This window comes from Trichogramma pretiosum, unplaced genomic scaffold, assembly GCF_000599845.2.
Source record: "Trichogramma pretiosum strain Unisexual culture from Peru unplaced genomic scaffold, Tpre_2.0 scaffold10, whole genome shotgun sequence".
Taxonomy (NCBI): domain Eukaryota; kingdom Metazoa; phylum Arthropoda; class Insecta; order Hymenoptera; family Trichogrammatidae; genus Trichogramma; species Trichogramma pretiosum.
In genome coordinates this window covers 1,813,673-1,830,432 of record NW_019641652.1, presented here as the reverse complement: position 1 = coordinate 1,830,432, position 16,760 = coordinate 1,813,673, and the positions used below count along the sequence as shown (strand labels likewise).

At 36.0% G+C, this 16,760-nt stretch overlaps 5 protein-coding genes across 5 annotated transcripts; 2 read left to right on the top strand and 3 right to left on the bottom strand.

Annotated features, from left to right (window-relative positions):
- Positions 1–2: 2 nt before the first annotated feature.
- On the bottom strand, positions 3–1,788 carry LOC106659107 (tRNA methyltransferase 10 homolog A). The gene is made up of 5 exons (XM_014381446.1): positions 1,382–1,788; positions 1,002–1,311; positions 787–933; positions 615–720; positions 3–542 (listed from the first exon to the last, which is right to left on the bottom strand). The coding sequence occupies exons 1-5, from the start codon at positions 1,570–1,572 to the stop codon at positions 346–348; spliced, it is 951 nt and encodes a 316-aa protein (XP_014236932.1). The 5' UTR covers positions 1,573–1,788; the 3' UTR covers positions 3–345.
- A 140-nt stretch (positions 1,789–1,928) lies between these two features.
- Positions 1,929–4,975, bottom strand: LOC106659079 (diphosphomevalonate decarboxylase). The gene is made up of 8 exons (XM_014381387.2): positions 4,009–4,975; positions 3,484–3,554; positions 3,341–3,408; positions 3,222–3,268; positions 2,994–3,145; positions 2,449–2,910; positions 2,214–2,375; positions 1,929–2,140 (listed from the first exon to the last, which is right to left on the bottom strand). The coding sequence occupies exons 1-8, from the start codon at positions 4,058–4,060 to the stop codon at positions 2,000–2,002; spliced, it is 1,155 nt and encodes a 384-aa protein (XP_014236873.1). The 5' UTR covers positions 4,061–4,975; the 3' UTR covers positions 1,929–1,999.
- A 144-nt stretch (positions 4,976–5,119) lies between these two features.
- LOC106659078 lies at positions 5,120–10,099 on the top strand. The gene is made up of 5 exons (XM_014381386.2): positions 5,120–6,196; positions 7,295–7,724; positions 8,388–8,648; positions 8,713–8,865; positions 9,091–10,099. Exons 1-5 carry the CDS (start codon positions 5,895–5,897, stop codon positions 9,325–9,327), a joined length of 1,383 nt encoding a protein of 460 aa, XP_014236872.1. The 5' UTR covers positions 5,120–5,894; the 3' UTR covers positions 9,328–10,099.
- Positions 10,100–10,617: 518 nt separating this feature from the next.
- LOC106659076 (NECAP-like protein CG9132) lies at positions 10,618–13,395 on the bottom strand. The gene is made up of 3 exons (XM_014381385.2): positions 12,991–13,395; positions 12,370–12,766; positions 10,618–11,767 (listed from the first exon to the last, which is right to left on the bottom strand). The coding sequence occupies exons 1-3, from the start codon at positions 13,086–13,088 to the stop codon at positions 11,510–11,512; spliced, it is 753 nt and encodes a 250-aa protein (XP_014236871.1). The 5' UTR covers positions 13,089–13,395; the 3' UTR covers positions 10,618–11,509.
- A 1,005-nt stretch (positions 13,396–14,400) lies between these two features.
- Positions 14,401–16,601, top strand: LOC106658725 (dolichyl-diphosphooligosaccharide--protein glycosyltransferase 48 kDa subunit). Its single transcript, XM_014380809.2, has 3 exons — positions 14,401–14,715; positions 15,136–15,762; positions 15,832–16,601. Exons 1-3 carry the CDS (start codon positions 14,574–14,576, stop codon positions 16,374–16,376), a joined length of 1,314 nt encoding a protein of 437 aa, XP_014236295.1. The 5' UTR covers positions 14,401–14,573; the 3' UTR covers positions 16,377–16,601.
- The last annotated feature ends 159 nt before the right edge of the window (positions 16,602–16,760 follow it).

Sequence of the window (16,760 nt, the reverse complement as noted above, 5' to 3'; positions counted from 1 at the left end):
TCGATTTTTGAAATTAAATATCGTCTTGGCAATTAAAAAATTTGTCATTTTCAGTTGAAGCTAAAATTTTTGCTTTTCTGCAGCGAGTCTGTAGTTTATGGTCGCAAATTAATTCATTTCAATTGTATAAATAAATTTTTAATAGAATATATTATATACATATATTTAGTTATGTAAGTAGCATAAACGTATTTAATATTTTTAAGATTAAATAAAAATTATATGTACAGTTTCTTGAACGAAAGCAAGAAAAACAGTTCAATATGGAACAATTAATGTTTGGAAGATCCAAAAAAATGTTGGCAACCAATTGATTTAAATAAAAATCATCAATTTGAACAAATATCAAGACTTTTCAACCTCACTTGTAGGCATATCCTTTCCTTCTTCATCACTTTGTGATTTTTGTGATTCATCGGTACCGCTATCCACTGTTTGGGAATTCTCCAGGACAGGTTTGGCATTTTTACGTTCTGGCAATACTTGTAAGAAAGCTTCTTGCCAAGATTTTCCTTCAGTTACTCGAAGAATTATTTCAAAGACTAAAAAAAGTAATAATTATAATCATCCAAAATTAATTATTATTTTTTAATTATTTTATCAAAATATTTTACCATGGTCTATCGTTAAAACTTTTCTAGCTTTCATTTGTAAATAATGATCTAATGGTAACCTTCCATGTTTTACACCATTTTCAACAGCTAGTTTATGACATAAGCCCTGTAAAAAATTCAATATGTTATAACAAAAATTTTAATTTTAATATTTAAAAGAAACTTTCTTTACTTTTTGACTATTATGATCGACCAGACCACCAATCACATAAATATTATCATGATCCAATTTTTCTATTACATTATCAGATTCACTAGTCAGGTATACAATTTTATCTTTAGGAAAAATATCCAAGTAATTTTGAGAGTGAAATTTAACCTGTAAATAATTTTTCAATTTATTATATGCAAAGCTAGTGCTATTGAAAATTAAATCTTTATCCTTACATCCCAATTTTCATAACCATTATGTTTACTCATTTCAGCCAGAGTTAAACCTTGAAAGTTGCTTAGAGAAAATTGCACTGGAGCAACTGCTCTTCTATTTAATGAATAGCACCGTAAAGTTTGTTTAATGAGTTTACCAATATCTTTGCTAATCATCAATTCATCAAAAGAACAATCAATGGTCACATTTAATTTGCATGGACTGTCAGCCATTGTACAGCTTTTTAATTGCTTTCTAGATGGGCCAAGATCAATGTTATTGGCTTTAGCATATGCTTTCCTTTCTTTGGCTTTAGCTCTTTCTTTTTTTCTAAAAACATAAAAAAGTTAATAAAAAATGAAAATAGAAAAACCTAAAAATCGTCAAGCACTAAGCTTACCTTTTTTCTCCCTTTCGCTCTAACCATTGTTCGCGTTTCTTAATTTTTTTTAACTGTCTTTTAGTTAAAGTAACATCTTTGTTTACATCTTGAGATTGTTGATTGTCATCGTTGCAAGGAATAGAAACTGTTATATCTTGATTGGTCGTATTTTCTATTATTGGGGTACAATCTTCTATATTATTCACCATTATGATTAACTAAATTACTACACTCTCAAGTATTTTTTACAAATAAGAATCTTTTATAATACGCATAACCTGTGTCACTTTGAGAGCTTCCAAGGAGCAGACGACGAGCACGTGTGTTCTGACACTTTCAATCGATCTCGTCGCGCAATGCGCGTGAGTGGGAGAAGTGCAGTAAAGTAAGTTTCTTGTTTATCAACTTACAGAAACTACATAAATTAAAAAGATAATAATAATAAAACCATGCAATTACAATAATAAATAAACTATTTTATTACTTTTATACAGATAACATTTTTAATTTTACAATTAATAATATTTTATCATTTTAATGAATATAAAATGTATCAAATCTCTGCTACAACAATTTGATTTATTATAAAAAAATAATATTTATAAGTAATCAATCATATATTTATATATACTTCAATCAATGAGGTAAGCCATCTTCATTCAAAAGATGATTTTTACTATTTTCAAGTTGTTTGGGTCCATCTCCAACTCGAGTGTGAATAATGTACTTCAATTTTCCAGCAGGTTGCTCAACAAACTTGATATTCTTTAAAATACTCTAAAATTAAAAAAAAAGTGTGATCAAAATAATCCTGTTTAAAAAAATGTTCACGAGTTAAATTAAAAATTACCTCTGAAGGGACAACATTTTCAACAAAAAGTCCTTTTTGATATTTTATATCACTATTTTCTGCTGGGGGAAAGTAATGATTCAGAGCCCCAATGAATTCCGCCACATCTTTTTCCAGAAGGAATAGTGTAGCATTCGGTCCAGCATCAAATGTGTATGCTACCTAAAATTTAAATACAGCTATGATACATAGGTCTAAAATAAATTTTGAATTAATGAATAAATTATTTAATTACTTTAACTACGTTTTTGGCAGCATTATATGCATGTACAAAGTCCACAATATTGTGAGAAGTATCATTCATATATGTACAAGGGGGATAAGTATCTAAAGTAACTGCGTGCATATTATTTGAGTCTTTCATAGTCAATTCAGCAAATGTCTCAAAGTCTTTGTTATGCAGAGCTTGTTCCATTTTTACTATTCTATGAGGCACAATAGTTGTAGCTCGTTGTGATAACAATTCAGAAGTTTTCACAGTTCGTTGCATGCCAACTGAACTGGACACTTTTTTTTTGCTGTCATTCACCACCAATACAAGAATCCTCATATCAGACCAATGTGAAGAAGGCACTACTTGTTTGGCAATACTGTCACAACCTGATGGATCAGTACCCATTAACCATTTAACGAATCCTCCATAAACACTCCTGCAGGCTGAACCAGAGCCTGATCTGGCTATTTCACTTATATCTCCCTAATAGAAAATGATTATTACTATTATATTTTCAAGTGTGACAACAATTTTTTCAAAACATAATTATTATTCTCAACGTATACCTTTACTTTAAATAACTGTGCTAGAGCATAAGCCAGGCAAGCATATCCTGCAGCGCTTGATGCTAAGCCAGCAGCTGTTGGAAAATTGTTTTGAGAACAAATATGAACTTTCCAATCATTCATTTCAGCAGGCAGCTCAGATTTTTGTCTGACTAAAAATTGTAGTCATAAATTATATCTCAATGTATACATGCCAAATCTTGATGAATAAATTTCCAAATGACTTACTTTTTTTCAAACAGTTCTGCAGTCTTGGATTATTTATAGATTCCTCACTGCAATAATATTACACGTTGATACATTTTACGTAGTCAAATAAACGATAAAATATTGCAATATTTTATTACCTTCCATTCAGCCAGATTCGGTCTTCCGTGAAATTCGGACTTATCATAACAGTCGTTTTTGCGCAGAGCTGTGAATTCAATTTTTAATCATTAATAAGAAAATTATTATTAAATAAATTATTCTATCAACAATCAGTACGTACGTGTTCGGTATCGAGAGTAGCGCTCAGAGAATCGTTAATCGGGAGTATTAACGATTCGTCACGTTTTCCCCCTGAAAAATTGAAAACATTGTTTTTTACAGAAAATAAATTACATGACATTTAATGAGAATAATTCAGCGATAAAATTTCACTCATTTGTTCTAAAAGTAATGAATAAGGCAAACAACACTAATTTCGTTGCGCGTATCTGTTATCGAACGATTAAAACGATCGAAAAAATGTCACCAACACATTTTTAATATTTTTTCAATTAAATGAATTTCACTCGAATTTTTTAACTGAAATCGAACGAAAAAGTTAATATTACCACAGAAATATTGTAATAGGAAGTAGTTTCTTGTGAAGAATTTCATCGGAAGTGAAAGCCGCTGTGCTACATACCCAAGTTTATGTGTTAATAACGCATACATTACACAGAGGCAAAATTTGAAATAAAATGATTGTAAGCGAACTTTTAAGATTAAAATTTAGATGATTATAGGGTGTAAAATGAGAAATACTTACAGTACTTGATGACAGCTATGTTAACGGGAGCGATGCAGGTGACGATGGTCATTTTGAAGAGTTAGTTTTTCTTATTTAATAAAATAACGCGTTGGCTAGAAGACGATGTACACATGTACCGTTACGACTCGAGCAGCTGCTGTTGCCTCGAATGCTCAAGTCGGAATGTTTGCAAGATTGAAGAAAACGAAGAAGAGGAAGCAGAAAAAGAAGAAGCGGCACACGCACTTCTTGGCCGCTCCATTCGTGATTCGGAGCTGCGACGACAGGCAATCGACTGCGGGCCCGAAAGTGTCGCGCGCGAGACAAGTCAGTTAGCAGAACTTTTACTTGTGCCTAGCAGACGATATTTACGTTATGCTCCCATTCTCTCGAGTGCGCTCTCAATTGAATTGATGCTTGCCGCCGCGGGCTGTATGTTTATATACACTTACGTACGTCAGACATGGAAGTTCGTTACAAAAGATTTTTTACGCATGACTACTAGATTATCTGATTGACTTTGGCACTTCAGGAGAGACATTAATGGCTCCGTCACATTATTCTCGAGATTCGACGGATCAGATCTTCGTACAGAATGGAATCCTTCATATACGTCAAGTCGAAACAAAGCTGCAGCGGCGATTGCTTCATCTTTGCAAAAGGCCGTGCAAAGTACCAACCGGTTTGGAGTTCGAAGCAGACGAAAAACGTATTAGATTCTATACACTGGACAGCGCGTCAGTGCGGGTGCACTCAATCCAAGGGAATTCGCCGCCCGCGCAGACGCCTCTGAAAATGTGGCGTACAGGCAAAGGGCAACCCCCCGCGGCCCAGAAGCCTCTCGGCTCGCACGCGCGCGACACTGCTCTGCTATCGGTGCTCGGCCAACGATGCGTTACAACCCCGATATCGCGGCATGATGCACGCCTCGCGCGGTGATGATCGTCCACTCGTCTAGCCGAGAGACTAGTGCACTCACTGACGGCGGCAGCACTGCACATCAGCAGCAGCACCACTGCGGTAAATAGAGAAGATCTCTCGCACGTTTGAGGGGCGAACGCGCGCGCGCACCTATACGATCACGACGGACGACTGCTTCTCTGTTATTGTGCTGTATATAGTCAAACATATACCCACACATAGTGCGTTCATCACATTGTATATAGCTATACCGAATTCGCATCCGCTGCTGCGCGCGATTTCAGCCAACTATATATGCATAGCTTTATGCATAGCCTATATGTGTTATAGGCACTAGTCGCAAGCGACGAGCGCCGAGCGCAGCACAGTAGCACTCCAACACACAACAACATCATCACAAAATAACGCACAAATAAAAAGAAGACGAGCAGCGAGAGCGATTATATAGATATTTAAATATAGGATCCTGCACACACGTACGCACGCACCACACATACACACACTGCAGACACAGATACACACACGTAGTTGAGCAAACGATCTAGTCGCGCGTTTTAACGAAACAGTTGAGGCACTACTGCACGCACGAGAGAGAGACTGCAGGGAGAAGTGATGAAAGATATTAGAATTTTTGCACTGGATCCAACTCTTTCGAACGGAAACCGCTACCAGCATCCTTCTATTCAAATCAAGTAACGCCTGCAGCAGGACATAGAGCAAAATTAACGACGAGTCAAAAGACTGAGAAATAGTTATAATTAACGCGTTCGACGTGCATGTCTCTAATGTGTGACCGTAGGTGTGTTGTGCTACGGTGTGCAGCGAGTGTCGCGATGATGATCGACGTTCCGTTTGTCATGAAGTGCACGCAAGTCTAGATATGTGCTTCAACGCGAGCGCGTGATCGCGTATCCCAAAGCTCTAGCGACACACAAAGACTGACCGAAAAGTTGACTAAACGAGTAAATAAATAGTCGTTTATCATGGGGACGCGAAGCCGGATAGCTAGCTACGCACTCTGCTTCCTGGTCATACAGGTCAAGTTCACCATCTCGCGTACTTCTTGGCGTTTGAGCGCTGACAAAGTTGTCATGAGCAGTACTACCACGACTGCACCTGGTCTTGAAGATGATGCCATACTCAATATACTTACCAGTAGCATAAGTTTAGGTAATGGTCAGGGCTGGAGTAGAACTGCGACAGACTCTAATGCAGCTGATAAGCTGCAAGTTCACTGCAGCGAGTGCAAAGCTTACCCTACTACCAATGGTCATGGACAAGACAGGTAAAGATTCTCATACAAATTGATAGTTATTTCATTATTGCTTTGGAAGCCATGAGCATTGTATCATAATTCTTATCTCACAATGTAAGAGTTTTAGAATGCGAACAAGGTTTGTTTTTTAAATGAAACATGATATTGTTATTAAATCACTTGATAGATGATTGTATAACATTATTATACTCATTGGCATGCTAATATGATGTTATATTGGCTTGGCTCGACCTCTTATTTATGGTAAAAACTTTATACTTCATGATAGAAGAACGAAAAACCGTAAAAATACTATTAAAATTACTACAGCAAATTCAATTGCAGTTAGGTTGAAACCTATCAAGCGATGTCAAAATCTTATCTATTCCAAAGCAATTTTGATATACTTGATTATGTTTATTAATATTCTCAAAAGACATAAAGCATGACTTAGTTAGAAATTGAAAAGCATGACCAAATTATTCATAATCATCAAAGATAGATTTTTATGTGAAATAATTCATGTAGTTAAAAAAAAGTTCATGAATGTTGGTATTAGTTATTGATTTTAAAATAATAATGAACTTACAATTCTTATCTGCATCTTCGTATAAACAATGTTCATGAAATAGAGCCTATATGAAGAAACATTGCATGCGTTCATTGTCACAGAGCTTAAATTTTTCAGCTCATATTTTTTCTTTTTATACTTTTCCTACAATTATGTGAGTTTGTTAAACTGTATTTTTAACTAGAACTAGTCGCACACAGTAATTGTACCATGCATTATGCCAATACAGACGCTAATTTATGCGATAATGTCTGACCAATTAAGTCTCTGAAATTTGTATCGATTAATTTGCATGAATATTATTTAGTCAATTGGTAAGACATTACTGTTGGTGACTAGTTTGATCTAATCCTATCAGATGTTTCTCTTCATTATAAAAATGAACGAAAAAACTCCCACCAACCAACCATTTTATTTATTTTTGTAGTTAGTGCTTGTGTTGTTGTGTACTCTACGTTAGCGTACTGATTGCGCAGTTGTTGCTAAACAAAAATAAATGAACACACACAAAAAAGTCGAAAATCTATAACGATATCGAAATGCACGCGTGAGAATAGGCGCTTCGCCGCGGCGACTTATGCAGCCGTGGCCGCGGCCGCTGCGGCGGCAGCTGCAGCTGGGGGCGATCCATCCTCCGGCACGAGCAATCTCACGGCCGAGCAGACCTTCGCCAACTTGGCCAAGTCGTCGTCGTCGTCGTCGTCGTCCACGACTCCCGGCCAAGGCAATAGCAATAACGAGCAGCAGCAGCAGCAGGCGTCGATGAGCTGCGGCTCGTCGGGGCAGTCCTGCGACGACATCGTCCTCGACTGCGGCAAACCGGTCAATTTCACCTATTACGACAATCTGATCGGCGTGGCCAACAGAAACAAGCATCCCCTCGTGCCCGAGCCCGCCGTCGTTTACATGTTCAAGAAGACCGAGGAGAAACTCACGGATTTCGATATCGATTTGCTCGAGCGGCGCCTCAAACGAGCCAAGCGAGAGGTGAGTCCTGAGGCACTTTTAATTGACCTCTTCGAGTGTATACCCACTTGTATCGCGCGTTCTCTTGAGTGTTGATTGCGCAATGAGCAAATAAAGTAATAATGAAACCTGGATCGATCCAACTCTTACTATTTATTAAATTCAAAATACTTGTAATAAAATTTAAATTATTAGAATTTTGAGCTGGCTTGAATTTTTGAGAAAAAAAATTACTTCTCAAGGATCCCTGGATCGTGAGAAAGTTTTCATTCCATGGTACATAGCGGCACTTGAAATTTTTCACATTTGACTGTTGACTACATCGTTTCTTTAATTCTACGGAAAATCGTTGTTTCTAAAATTTTAATTCAATGTAAACCATGCCAAGTTCAACATTTAATCTTACTTGAAAATTCATGTGTGAATTGATAATGAAACAAAGTTACTATTAAATCTTATAGCATAATTGTTACTTAATTTGGCATTTACAAAGTGAATTCAGTTTCTTAACCGACTTATTCAGTTATTTTTCCGAGACATTAACTTTAGTTGAAATTATAAACACAATAATTGATCTGATCCAAGCCAATAAAGCTACTTTAGAATGTATTTGAAAGCTATATTTTCACGCGTGCTGGCATCCGTAAGGTCAACTCGAACTCAAAGCTTTTCTTCCAATCTTAGAAACCGAAATCAGTCCAGCTGTACAATCAAATCGGCAACTTCTGGCGCATCAAGGGCAACGCTCAGCGCTCGATCGAGTGCTTCCGCAGGGCGCTGGCAGTGTCGCCGCACAACGCCGAGGTCCTCTTGAATCTGGCCAGGGTCCTGCTGGTGCTGGAGTACCTCGACGACGCGTCCTACCTGGCGAGGCGATCGCTCGAGCTCCAGCCCCCCGATCGCAACGCTTGGGAGCAGTACCTCACGCTCGGCCAGATATTCAAGGTTTGACATCTTTTATCTTCGGTAATTGTGCCTAATAATGTCTCACATTTCTTTTTATTCACAGGCGTACGGTCACTTTCAAGAAGCGGCTGTTCATCTGAGACACGCTCTCGAGCTAAAGCCCGACCTCGTTGATGCGGCCAAAGCCTTAAAGGAGGTCGAATCTTTGCCGATCGCCAGTATGCACATGTACACGTTGCTCATCATTGTATGCTTGGTAATATTTTTTATCTTGTCGTCTTTCACTTCATCTCTCCGTACGTGTATACTCGACATTTTGCTCTTCGATGCGTTTGTCATTGAAATAAAAACGTCCGAGATCGAGATATTATTCACTCGATCATTGTTCCGAGCAAAGATGCGAGATTTGCTTATGGAGAGTCGGATTCATTGTTGTACAGCAAGAATATAACTCATGGCTTTTGTTGAAAAATTCTCGTAGGTACTCGGCGTACTACTAGTCGTATTGAGCAACGTCGAGTGCGAGGACGACTCGACGCTCGCCCCGGATCATCAGCACCATCAGCAACAGCACCAAAGCCAATCGCAAACACAGCCGATTCCGCAGCATCAGCAGTATTTGCAGCGCGGCCCAACGGCCCCGTCCCAGCGTCACTTCAATCGTGCCATGGCTATGCGGAGTCTCCGATTCAACGTGTCGCGCGGAAAGCGATGCTGATCGAGAGCCGCCGCAGCAGCAGCCGCAAACGTTATTATTGTTCGCGATAAGAATAACAATAACGACAAGTCCTCCCTCGCCCGAATACTACTAGTATCCCCAATCTTCTTAAATTATTGTGATAGACCTATTCTGTAAAAGGAAAGGAAACATGATACCTGTGACCGCACACGATATACTTAAAGTAACCATTATTAATATTATTATTATTGTCATTATTATTGTCATTAAATGTCGACTAAAAAAACGACTACGACGAAGCTGTTAAAGAAACCAAAACGACAAGATCTCGCGCGATCTGCGTTACTATATATCATAACGTATGAAAAGCATGTAATGCCAATGGTACAGAAATACGTATAATATATATTAACGGAATACCATATAATTGTGATTTTTCTTCTCAGTACTTATATAATGTGACACAGTCATAATATAAAAATGAAAAGTATGATAATATATCATAAAATAAACGCGATTCGTTTTACTACTGTATAACTAACGCACGGTGTATATGAAATATATATCAAAACGTATTCGTACGTTAATGAGCGTGTGGAACGCGCGCATTCCGGATTTCATGCAAGCGCGTTTGATTCGTTGTTTTTAATTATTAATTTTTCTTGTTTTCGTTTTTTCGTATTATGATACATACATGTGTTGGTATACAAACACACGCCGCGCGAAAATTTATTGTAATACTTTGATGATAAAACAATGTTGACTGAAAGATGAGTAAAAAGCCATTCAAATAAAAATGTGCGAAACCATATTAACTTTTTTTCAACTTAAACGAACCTCTGCTTCATTTCCCATATCCTTGCCATCGTTGCGACAAATTCCTCTATGAGTAAGTACATCATCGATAATGAAAAATTTTAGTAAAAAACAAATTTGTCAATTCTTTTTCGCTCAATTATTTTATTTGAATAGTTTATATTGATTAAGATGTGCTGTATAACTCGACCCTGGCTTATAACATATGTGTTACATTTTTGTTTTGCGCACGTGCCATTCGTTTTACAATGCTAATATTTTATACATATAGCATAGACAGGCGATAAATAATCGATAACTTTTGAGGAGAGGTATGCTTTTTTTGCACGAATAAATGTATGGAATGAGGTTTATAATTACATTAACTATGTTATCAACAAATTTTACAAGTAGAGAACGTTCGTTCGTGTTTGCACATATCGAGTATTTTTTATTTAATCTAGGCGCACTAGTTATAATAATTATGGTTCATATAACATCAATTTTTTTCACTTGCACTCTTTTCTAACATTCTGTTATAATATTTTACAATGTATAGTCATCACGAAGAAGCAATATATGTATATATATACATATGTATATATGCATTTATAGCGGAGTCATGACTCACAACGTCCGATTATTTTTCCATTTACCTAATGTTGTCACTTTTTGCGATTGGAATTTTTTTTGTTTTGATTTAACGCAATTTCGGATGATTTTAATTATCGACAATATGAGCATGCTTTCTACTCGTTTGTGTTATAACATTTACTTTAGTATGCAGTTTCTTTTCAATTCATTATTTTTTCATAGGCCTAGACTTTTGCTACTTATATTAATTTTTTTTATTTATATTCATGGGTACTTTTTGCTCTGAAAATACAACAATATTTACAAAATCCAAAGACGACTTGCGCACATGCGCGAAAACCGTACACGTAATAAAATCAGAATACACTGAGAAAAGTAGAATTTTAACTTCTGAATACTTTAATAAAAAAAAGATCGTTGACCTAATACTGTAGTTTTAAAAAAATCTAGGAAAACAAATTTCAAGTTGGAAATCCTTTGATTTAAGTCAATAGAAATGTTTTAAATGCAAAGACTTATGATTTGTCTCGTCCTGTTTAAATAAATGAAAAACGACACACAAATGCCACAGTTAAAAACAACATAAGGACAATCTCATAATTCCATGCATGCATCATTATTTTATGTGTTTTTGTCTTCGTTTTTCTTCTCATAATATTTATATCGTTTTAAATTACATTTTTCTGCCTAACAGCAGATTCATACACTTTTATACATTTTGTTTGGAACATAAGTGATTTTTTTGAATTCATAAGTTTGTATGTAGAAACAATACATACAGTGATAAAAGACTGTGCTTCTAAACATAATTTCATTATAATTGAAACAATCATTAGAACTGTACCCAGCTGGCATTTGTAGTTGGAGCTGCTGGTGCTTGTTGCTGCTGTTGTGATGCACTGGCAAATTCTCCCCACTCGGGTCCTGTTCCAGAGTGATTTTGTGGATTCTGTGTAGGCTTGTGTGCAGGTGACATGGTAGGAGTCCTGGCAGGCGGTGGCGCTATTTTCACTCCACCAGGAGGAGGAGGAAGTACACCGGAGCCAGATGATTTTTTTGCTTTTGATGATGTTTCGCTTCCATCTTTTTTCTAAAAGAAATACAAAAATTTTTTAAGCTTACTAAGTTTATCAATTTTCAAAATAAAAATAACAAAACTTTTCTAATCTGTATTGATAAATTGAATTAAATTTTTTTTGCGGAAAAATTGAGGCATCATTTTTGATAATTTAAAATAATCGTCACTACGACAGTGACATTTATCTCAGCACAAAGATAAGATACATGAAAACACAATGCCATTCTTTCTTCTGACGTTAATTAACTGTTTTTTTTTTCATATAAACTATTGGATCTTTATTTAATTAATTTCTATAGCTATTTTAATTCAAAAATTTAATAAACAGACAAAGAAATTAAAGAAATGAATGCTATAATAATAATTATTCATTTTTCTTTTAAAAATATTTGATAATCTAATGAATGAATTTTATTAAAATGGTCACTGAAAATATTGTTCTTATTTGCAGGATCAACCATGTTCATTTGAATTAGAAAGTATCTGTGTCAGGGCACAATCACAGAGCAGTAATCAAGAAGTGAAAGCTCTATGGTTGGTGGCAAATATATAGATGCGGCTACAGGATGAAATGTTTGCATGATAATAAAATAAAATATTAAGTACAAACTTACAGTGATCTTCATGTTTATTTTTATGGTTTCTCCTTCTTTAAACCTGAGATCCAGTTCTGGTTTAGGAGTTTTCTTTTCTTCCTCTATCTGATCTCTATTTTTTAACCACTTAAAATGATCTTGTAGAGCTACATTGAGATCAAAACTATCTGATCTGTCTAAAAACCCTACGCCAATAAAGGCAGACCTGCCATTGTCATCTTGTATTCTCAGAACAAAATACCTAGAAGAATCTGTAACTGGCTCTACTGCTATACCAGGATATTGTTCTATAGGACATTTGGCAAAAAGAGCACCAGAGGCCTTATCTTCTAACTTTATACTAACAGCATCACCATTAGTTACTAGCCTCATTCTACCAGTCCATGAAGGCTCTTGCAAATTCCAATCTGCAGCTCTAAAAATTTGGGAAAAAGATCAGTAAAATAAATTATAAGTTAAAAATGAAAATTTAGGTGTCGAAAGTAGACAATCATGATTAGTAATAAAATAGAAGCATTGCATCAACGAAGTCTGTCGAGCGCAGAGTATTCATACACATTCTATATATAAAGAAGCATCGAGAGGAAAAAAACGATGACAGCTCAACAGGACACAATAAAAAACAAAGACATGTCTTACCGATAGCCACGATTAGTCGATCTTGGTGGGATTTTGAAAACAAACACTTCGCTCTTGACCAGCAAGACACTCTCGTAGGTTTCTGCATTCTGTTCCATGGTGATATTTTAGTAAAATCTGTATCCTATGACACTGAATGCACTGGGTTTGGATCTTTGTTAACCTTCGTCGCAGATGATCGAAAGGTGTGCGTATGCGTGTATGTATGCTCGTTTCACGTACGTGTCGGATATGTATGTGCAGTCAGCAGCCAGTGTCAGTGTAGCAGCAGCGATATGTATGTACACAGACGATTTCGAGGTCGATCCTTCGATGACACTGTGTGCCAGCGCAGCATAGGCTAAGTCACACGGAGTAAGCGCGCAGCTGGCATGAGATGTGCGTACATGCGAGAAAGAGAGAAGGAGAGAGAGAGAGAGAGAGTAGGTGGCTCGAGTACGACAGTGGAAGGGGAGACAAACATAAGCGCAGAATTCGTCGCACTCGCGCAGTTGAATGATTATTATTTTCTTCTTTTTTTGCTTTTCAGGCCTTTAAAAGCGTTGTGAAAAGATCGACGCAATATGTCCACTAGCCAAACTTCTGGGTCGATCTTTCTGATCGACACAGTCGGTTTCTACTTACCAATAAGTCAACATTTTAAATGAAATTTTTAACGTCATTAAAAATAATTTTAGTAATCTTATCAAAAAATGGCAGTATCTTTCTTATCAAAAATTACATTATGCTAGATATGACGTAAAATCATTTATTCATGAAAAGAATATGTAATTTTGTTAATTAAATTATTCGTAAAAATCAAATTTTTTCAATTTTTTTTTAAACATAATTGTAAATAATTGCTCCTATTATTTTTAGACCATTGATCTTAAAATATTGATTTTAACTACTGATAAAGAATACTCGGCTTTATCTAGTACATTAGTTTTCCATTAGCTTTTCAACTTAAATTCATTTGTTATACATTTGCGCCTATCGAGAAAAGATAAAATTTCATTTGAACTGTAGCCTGCAAGTGATGGCAGCAGTAGCAGCGATGCTTGAGAGTTTATGAGTGGTTTATATTTTGGTATCGGGAGTCTCTTGATATAGGACTTTAGACGCAATAATCGCTTACGACATGCCAATAAAATAATTGCTTACCTATTTGGAAATTTGAATAGCATATGGTTTACATTCGAATGTCCAAATAAAGTGTTAGTTGCATTAATGTCAAACGATGTTCCAAACAGTTTTAAAAGACCTATATGAAAAGTAGGACGACAAATTTTCTCAAAACGATAAGGGCAGAGAGTCTCAATGCATTTAAATAGAGCGGGTCGTTTGGGTAACGAATAACGATTGCGACCAAGCAGAAATTGCAGATCGAGCTGCTGCTCGTGGTATCTGGCGCACCAGTCGTGTGCGGCTTCGTGGCAGAATAAGCTGCGTCGCGTCTGCAAGAAAATACAGTGATTCGCGGCAGCCGGTGTCTTCGCAAACATACAACAAATTTTGCGAGAGCCGTTGACTTTTCTTGTTCCTCGAGCCGGTCGTCGAAAAATTTTGCTACTCATCTCGAAAGTTTCTTTCAGTAGTTCAAGATGAAGTCGGCTAAGGGTATGTTTGGATGTCTTCTGGTGGGTCTGCTGATCGCGATGACCCAAGCCGGTGGCCCGACCCTCGTGCTTCTCGATAATCTGGCTATCAAGGAGACGCACTCGATATTTTTCAAGATGCTACAAGGTCCGAGACCAATTGATTTATGCTTTTTTTCTCTCTTATTATTGATATATATTAGGTGTTTAAAATGCATCTCTATTTTAACCAACGAAAATGTGGCTTCGTTTAAAGTCTTAAGAAGACCCATAGCGCTCGTATACTTTTGTTTATACGGATGTCACGTTGACTTAGCCTGCACACAGCTATGAATAATATGTTAAGTGAAGCAAACAATTCAATTGCAGTTTTATCGATTTTCAGTAGATATATGGTTTTAAGCTGAGGAACATTCAATTAATTTCAATTTTACTCAGAATTAAATTTATGTTTAACCATGTCTTACTTAATTTTTAATATTATCCTAAATTAAAATATATGTTAACAATTATAATTTATTTTTGTACTGATAACTATCCTAACATTTTTTTAAAATTATGATTAAAGGTAGTGGCTACACCTTGACTTTCAAACTTGCTGATGATGCCAACTTGGTTTTATCAAAGTATGGAGAACATCTGTATGATCACCTGATAATTTTTGCTCCAACTGTGGAAGAATTTGGGGGTAGTATGAGTGTTGAAACAATTACAGATTTTATAGATGGAGGCGGTAACGTGCTAGTGGCTGGGTCTTCACAAACTGGTGATGCTCTTAGAGATTTAGCTTCTGAAAGTGGTTTTGAAATTGACGAAGTAGGTACTAGTGTTATAGATCACATGAACTACGATGTATCTGATTATGGTCGTCATACCAAAATTGTTGCTGAACCATCCCAACTAATTGATGCTCCTGTGATTGTTGGAGACAGAAAAGTATCTCCTCTATTGTATCAAGGAACTGGACTCATTGCTGATCCAGAAAATCCTTTAGTTTTAAAGTTACTTACTGCTTCAAGTTCTGCTTACTCTTATCATCCTGACAAGCCTGTTAAGGATTATCCACATGCAGTTGGGAAAAATACTTTACTTATTGCTGCTTTACAAGCAAGAAATAATGCTAGAGTTGTATTTTCTGGTTCCTTATACTTCTTCAGTGATGAAGCATTTACTAGTCCTGTTCACAAAGTTCAAGGTAAATAACTGCTAATTGCTCATTTTTACTTTGATATTTCTGTATTATTAAAACTATGTATTATTTAAGGTGGAAATAAACATGAAGTGTCTGGAAATCAAGCTGTTGCTGAAGCTATTGCTAGGTGGGTTTTCAAAGAAAATGGAGTCATTAGAGTATCGTTTGTGCACCATCATAAAAAAGGAGAAGCTGAGCCTCCTGTAGCATACACAATTATGGATGATGTTGTATATTCAATAAATGTGGAACAACTTTCTGGAGATAAATGGGTACCATTCGTTGCTGAGGACTTGCAATTGGAATTTGTGCGAATAGATCCATTTGTTAGGCAGACCATGAAACATGTAGCTAATGGACGTTATGAAGCCAGATTCAAAATTCCTGATGTTTATGGAGTATATCAATTTAAGGTTGATTACACTCGTATAGGTCTTACACACTTATACAGTACAACACAAGTATCAGTTAGGCCATTACAGCACACTCAATATGAGCGTTTTATCCCAAGCGCATATCCATACTACATCAGTGCCTTTTCTATGATGTTTGGAGTGTTTCTCTTTTCTATTGTTTTCTTGCACTTTAAAGATGACACAAAATCCAAAGTTGAGTGAAAAACTCAAAAAGCACAAATAATTCAATGGAATTACAAAACTCTTACTATCATAGTTCAACTGTGATTCATTAATATTTAACTTGTGAGAAAGCAGACAATTGTATACAAGTGCATTTAGAATGTGTGAATAATCATCATAATTATTTATAATGATTTGTGGTACTCTTTCACTTTTCTCCAGCTTTATTTTTTGTACATATCGTATAAATAAATAACATATGATAAAAATACAATATTTCCTTCTAATAAATGTAATTTACCTGTATCATATTTTAATTAATAAATATTATTTTACTTATTATCTAAGATGGAATAAGTAGATTTTAATCTATAGAGAGAATCTACCAGGCAGCTATAATAAATCAACTTTGAGGCTTTGTAG

Coding starts and splice junctions, on each gene's coding strand:
- LOC106658725 (XM_014380809.2), top strand. CDS start 14,574: ATGAAGTCGGCTAAGGGTATGTTTGGATGTCTTCTGGTGGGTCTGCTG. Junction 14,716..15,135: donor ATTTTTCAAGATGCTACAAG/GTCCGAGACCAA, acceptor TTATGATTAAAG/GTAGTGGCTACACCTTGACT. Junction 15,763..15,831: donor TCCTGTTCACAAAGTTCAAG/GTAAATAACTGC, acceptor GTATTATTTAAG/GTGGAAATAAACATGAAGTG.
- LOC106659078 (XM_014381386.2), top strand. CDS start 5,895: ATGGGGACGCGAAGCCGGATAGCTAGCTACGCACTCTGCTTCCTGGTC. Junction 6,197..7,294: donor AATGGTCATGGACAAGACAG/GTAAAGATTCTC, acceptor GCGTGAGAATAG/GCGCTTCGCCGCGGCGACTT. Junction 8,649..8,712: donor CGCTCGGCCAGATATTCAAG/GTTTGACATCTT, acceptor TTTTATTCACAG/GCGTACGGTCACTTTCAAGA.
- LOC106659076 (XM_014381385.2), bottom strand. CDS start 13,088: ATGGAACAGAATGCAGAAACCTACGAGAGTGTCTTGCTGGTCAAGAGC. Junction 12,767..12,990: donor TCGACTAATCGTGGCTATCG/GTAAGACATGTC, acceptor CCAAATTTTTAG/AGCTGCAGATTGGAATTTGC. Junction 11,768..12,369: donor AAATAAACATGAAGATCACT/GTAAGTTTGTAC, acceptor TATTTCTTTTAG/AAAAAAGATGGAAGCGAAAC.
- LOC106659107 (XM_014381446.1), bottom strand. CDS start 1,572: ATGGTGAATAATATAGAAGATTGTACCCCAATAATAGAAAATACGACC. Junction 1,312..1,381: donor GAGCGAAAGGGAGAAAAAAG/GTAAGCTTAGTG, acceptor TTATGTTTTTAG/AAAAAAAGAAAGAGCTAAAG. Junction 543..614: donor AGTTTTAACGATAGACCATG/GTAAAATATTTT, acceptor TACTTTTTTTAG/TCTTTGAAATAATTCTTCGA.
- LOC106659079 (XM_014381387.2), bottom strand. CDS start 4,060: ATGACCATCGTCACCTGCATCGCTCCCGTTAACATAGCTGTCATCAAG. Junction 3,146..3,221: donor GCAGAACTGTTTGAAAAAAA/GTAAGTCATTTG, acceptor TACAATTTTTAG/TCAGACAAAAATCTGAGCTG. Junction 2,911..2,993: donor CACAGTTATTTAAAGTAAAG/GTATACGTTGAG, acceptor ATTTTCTATTAG/GGAGATATAAGTGAAATAGC.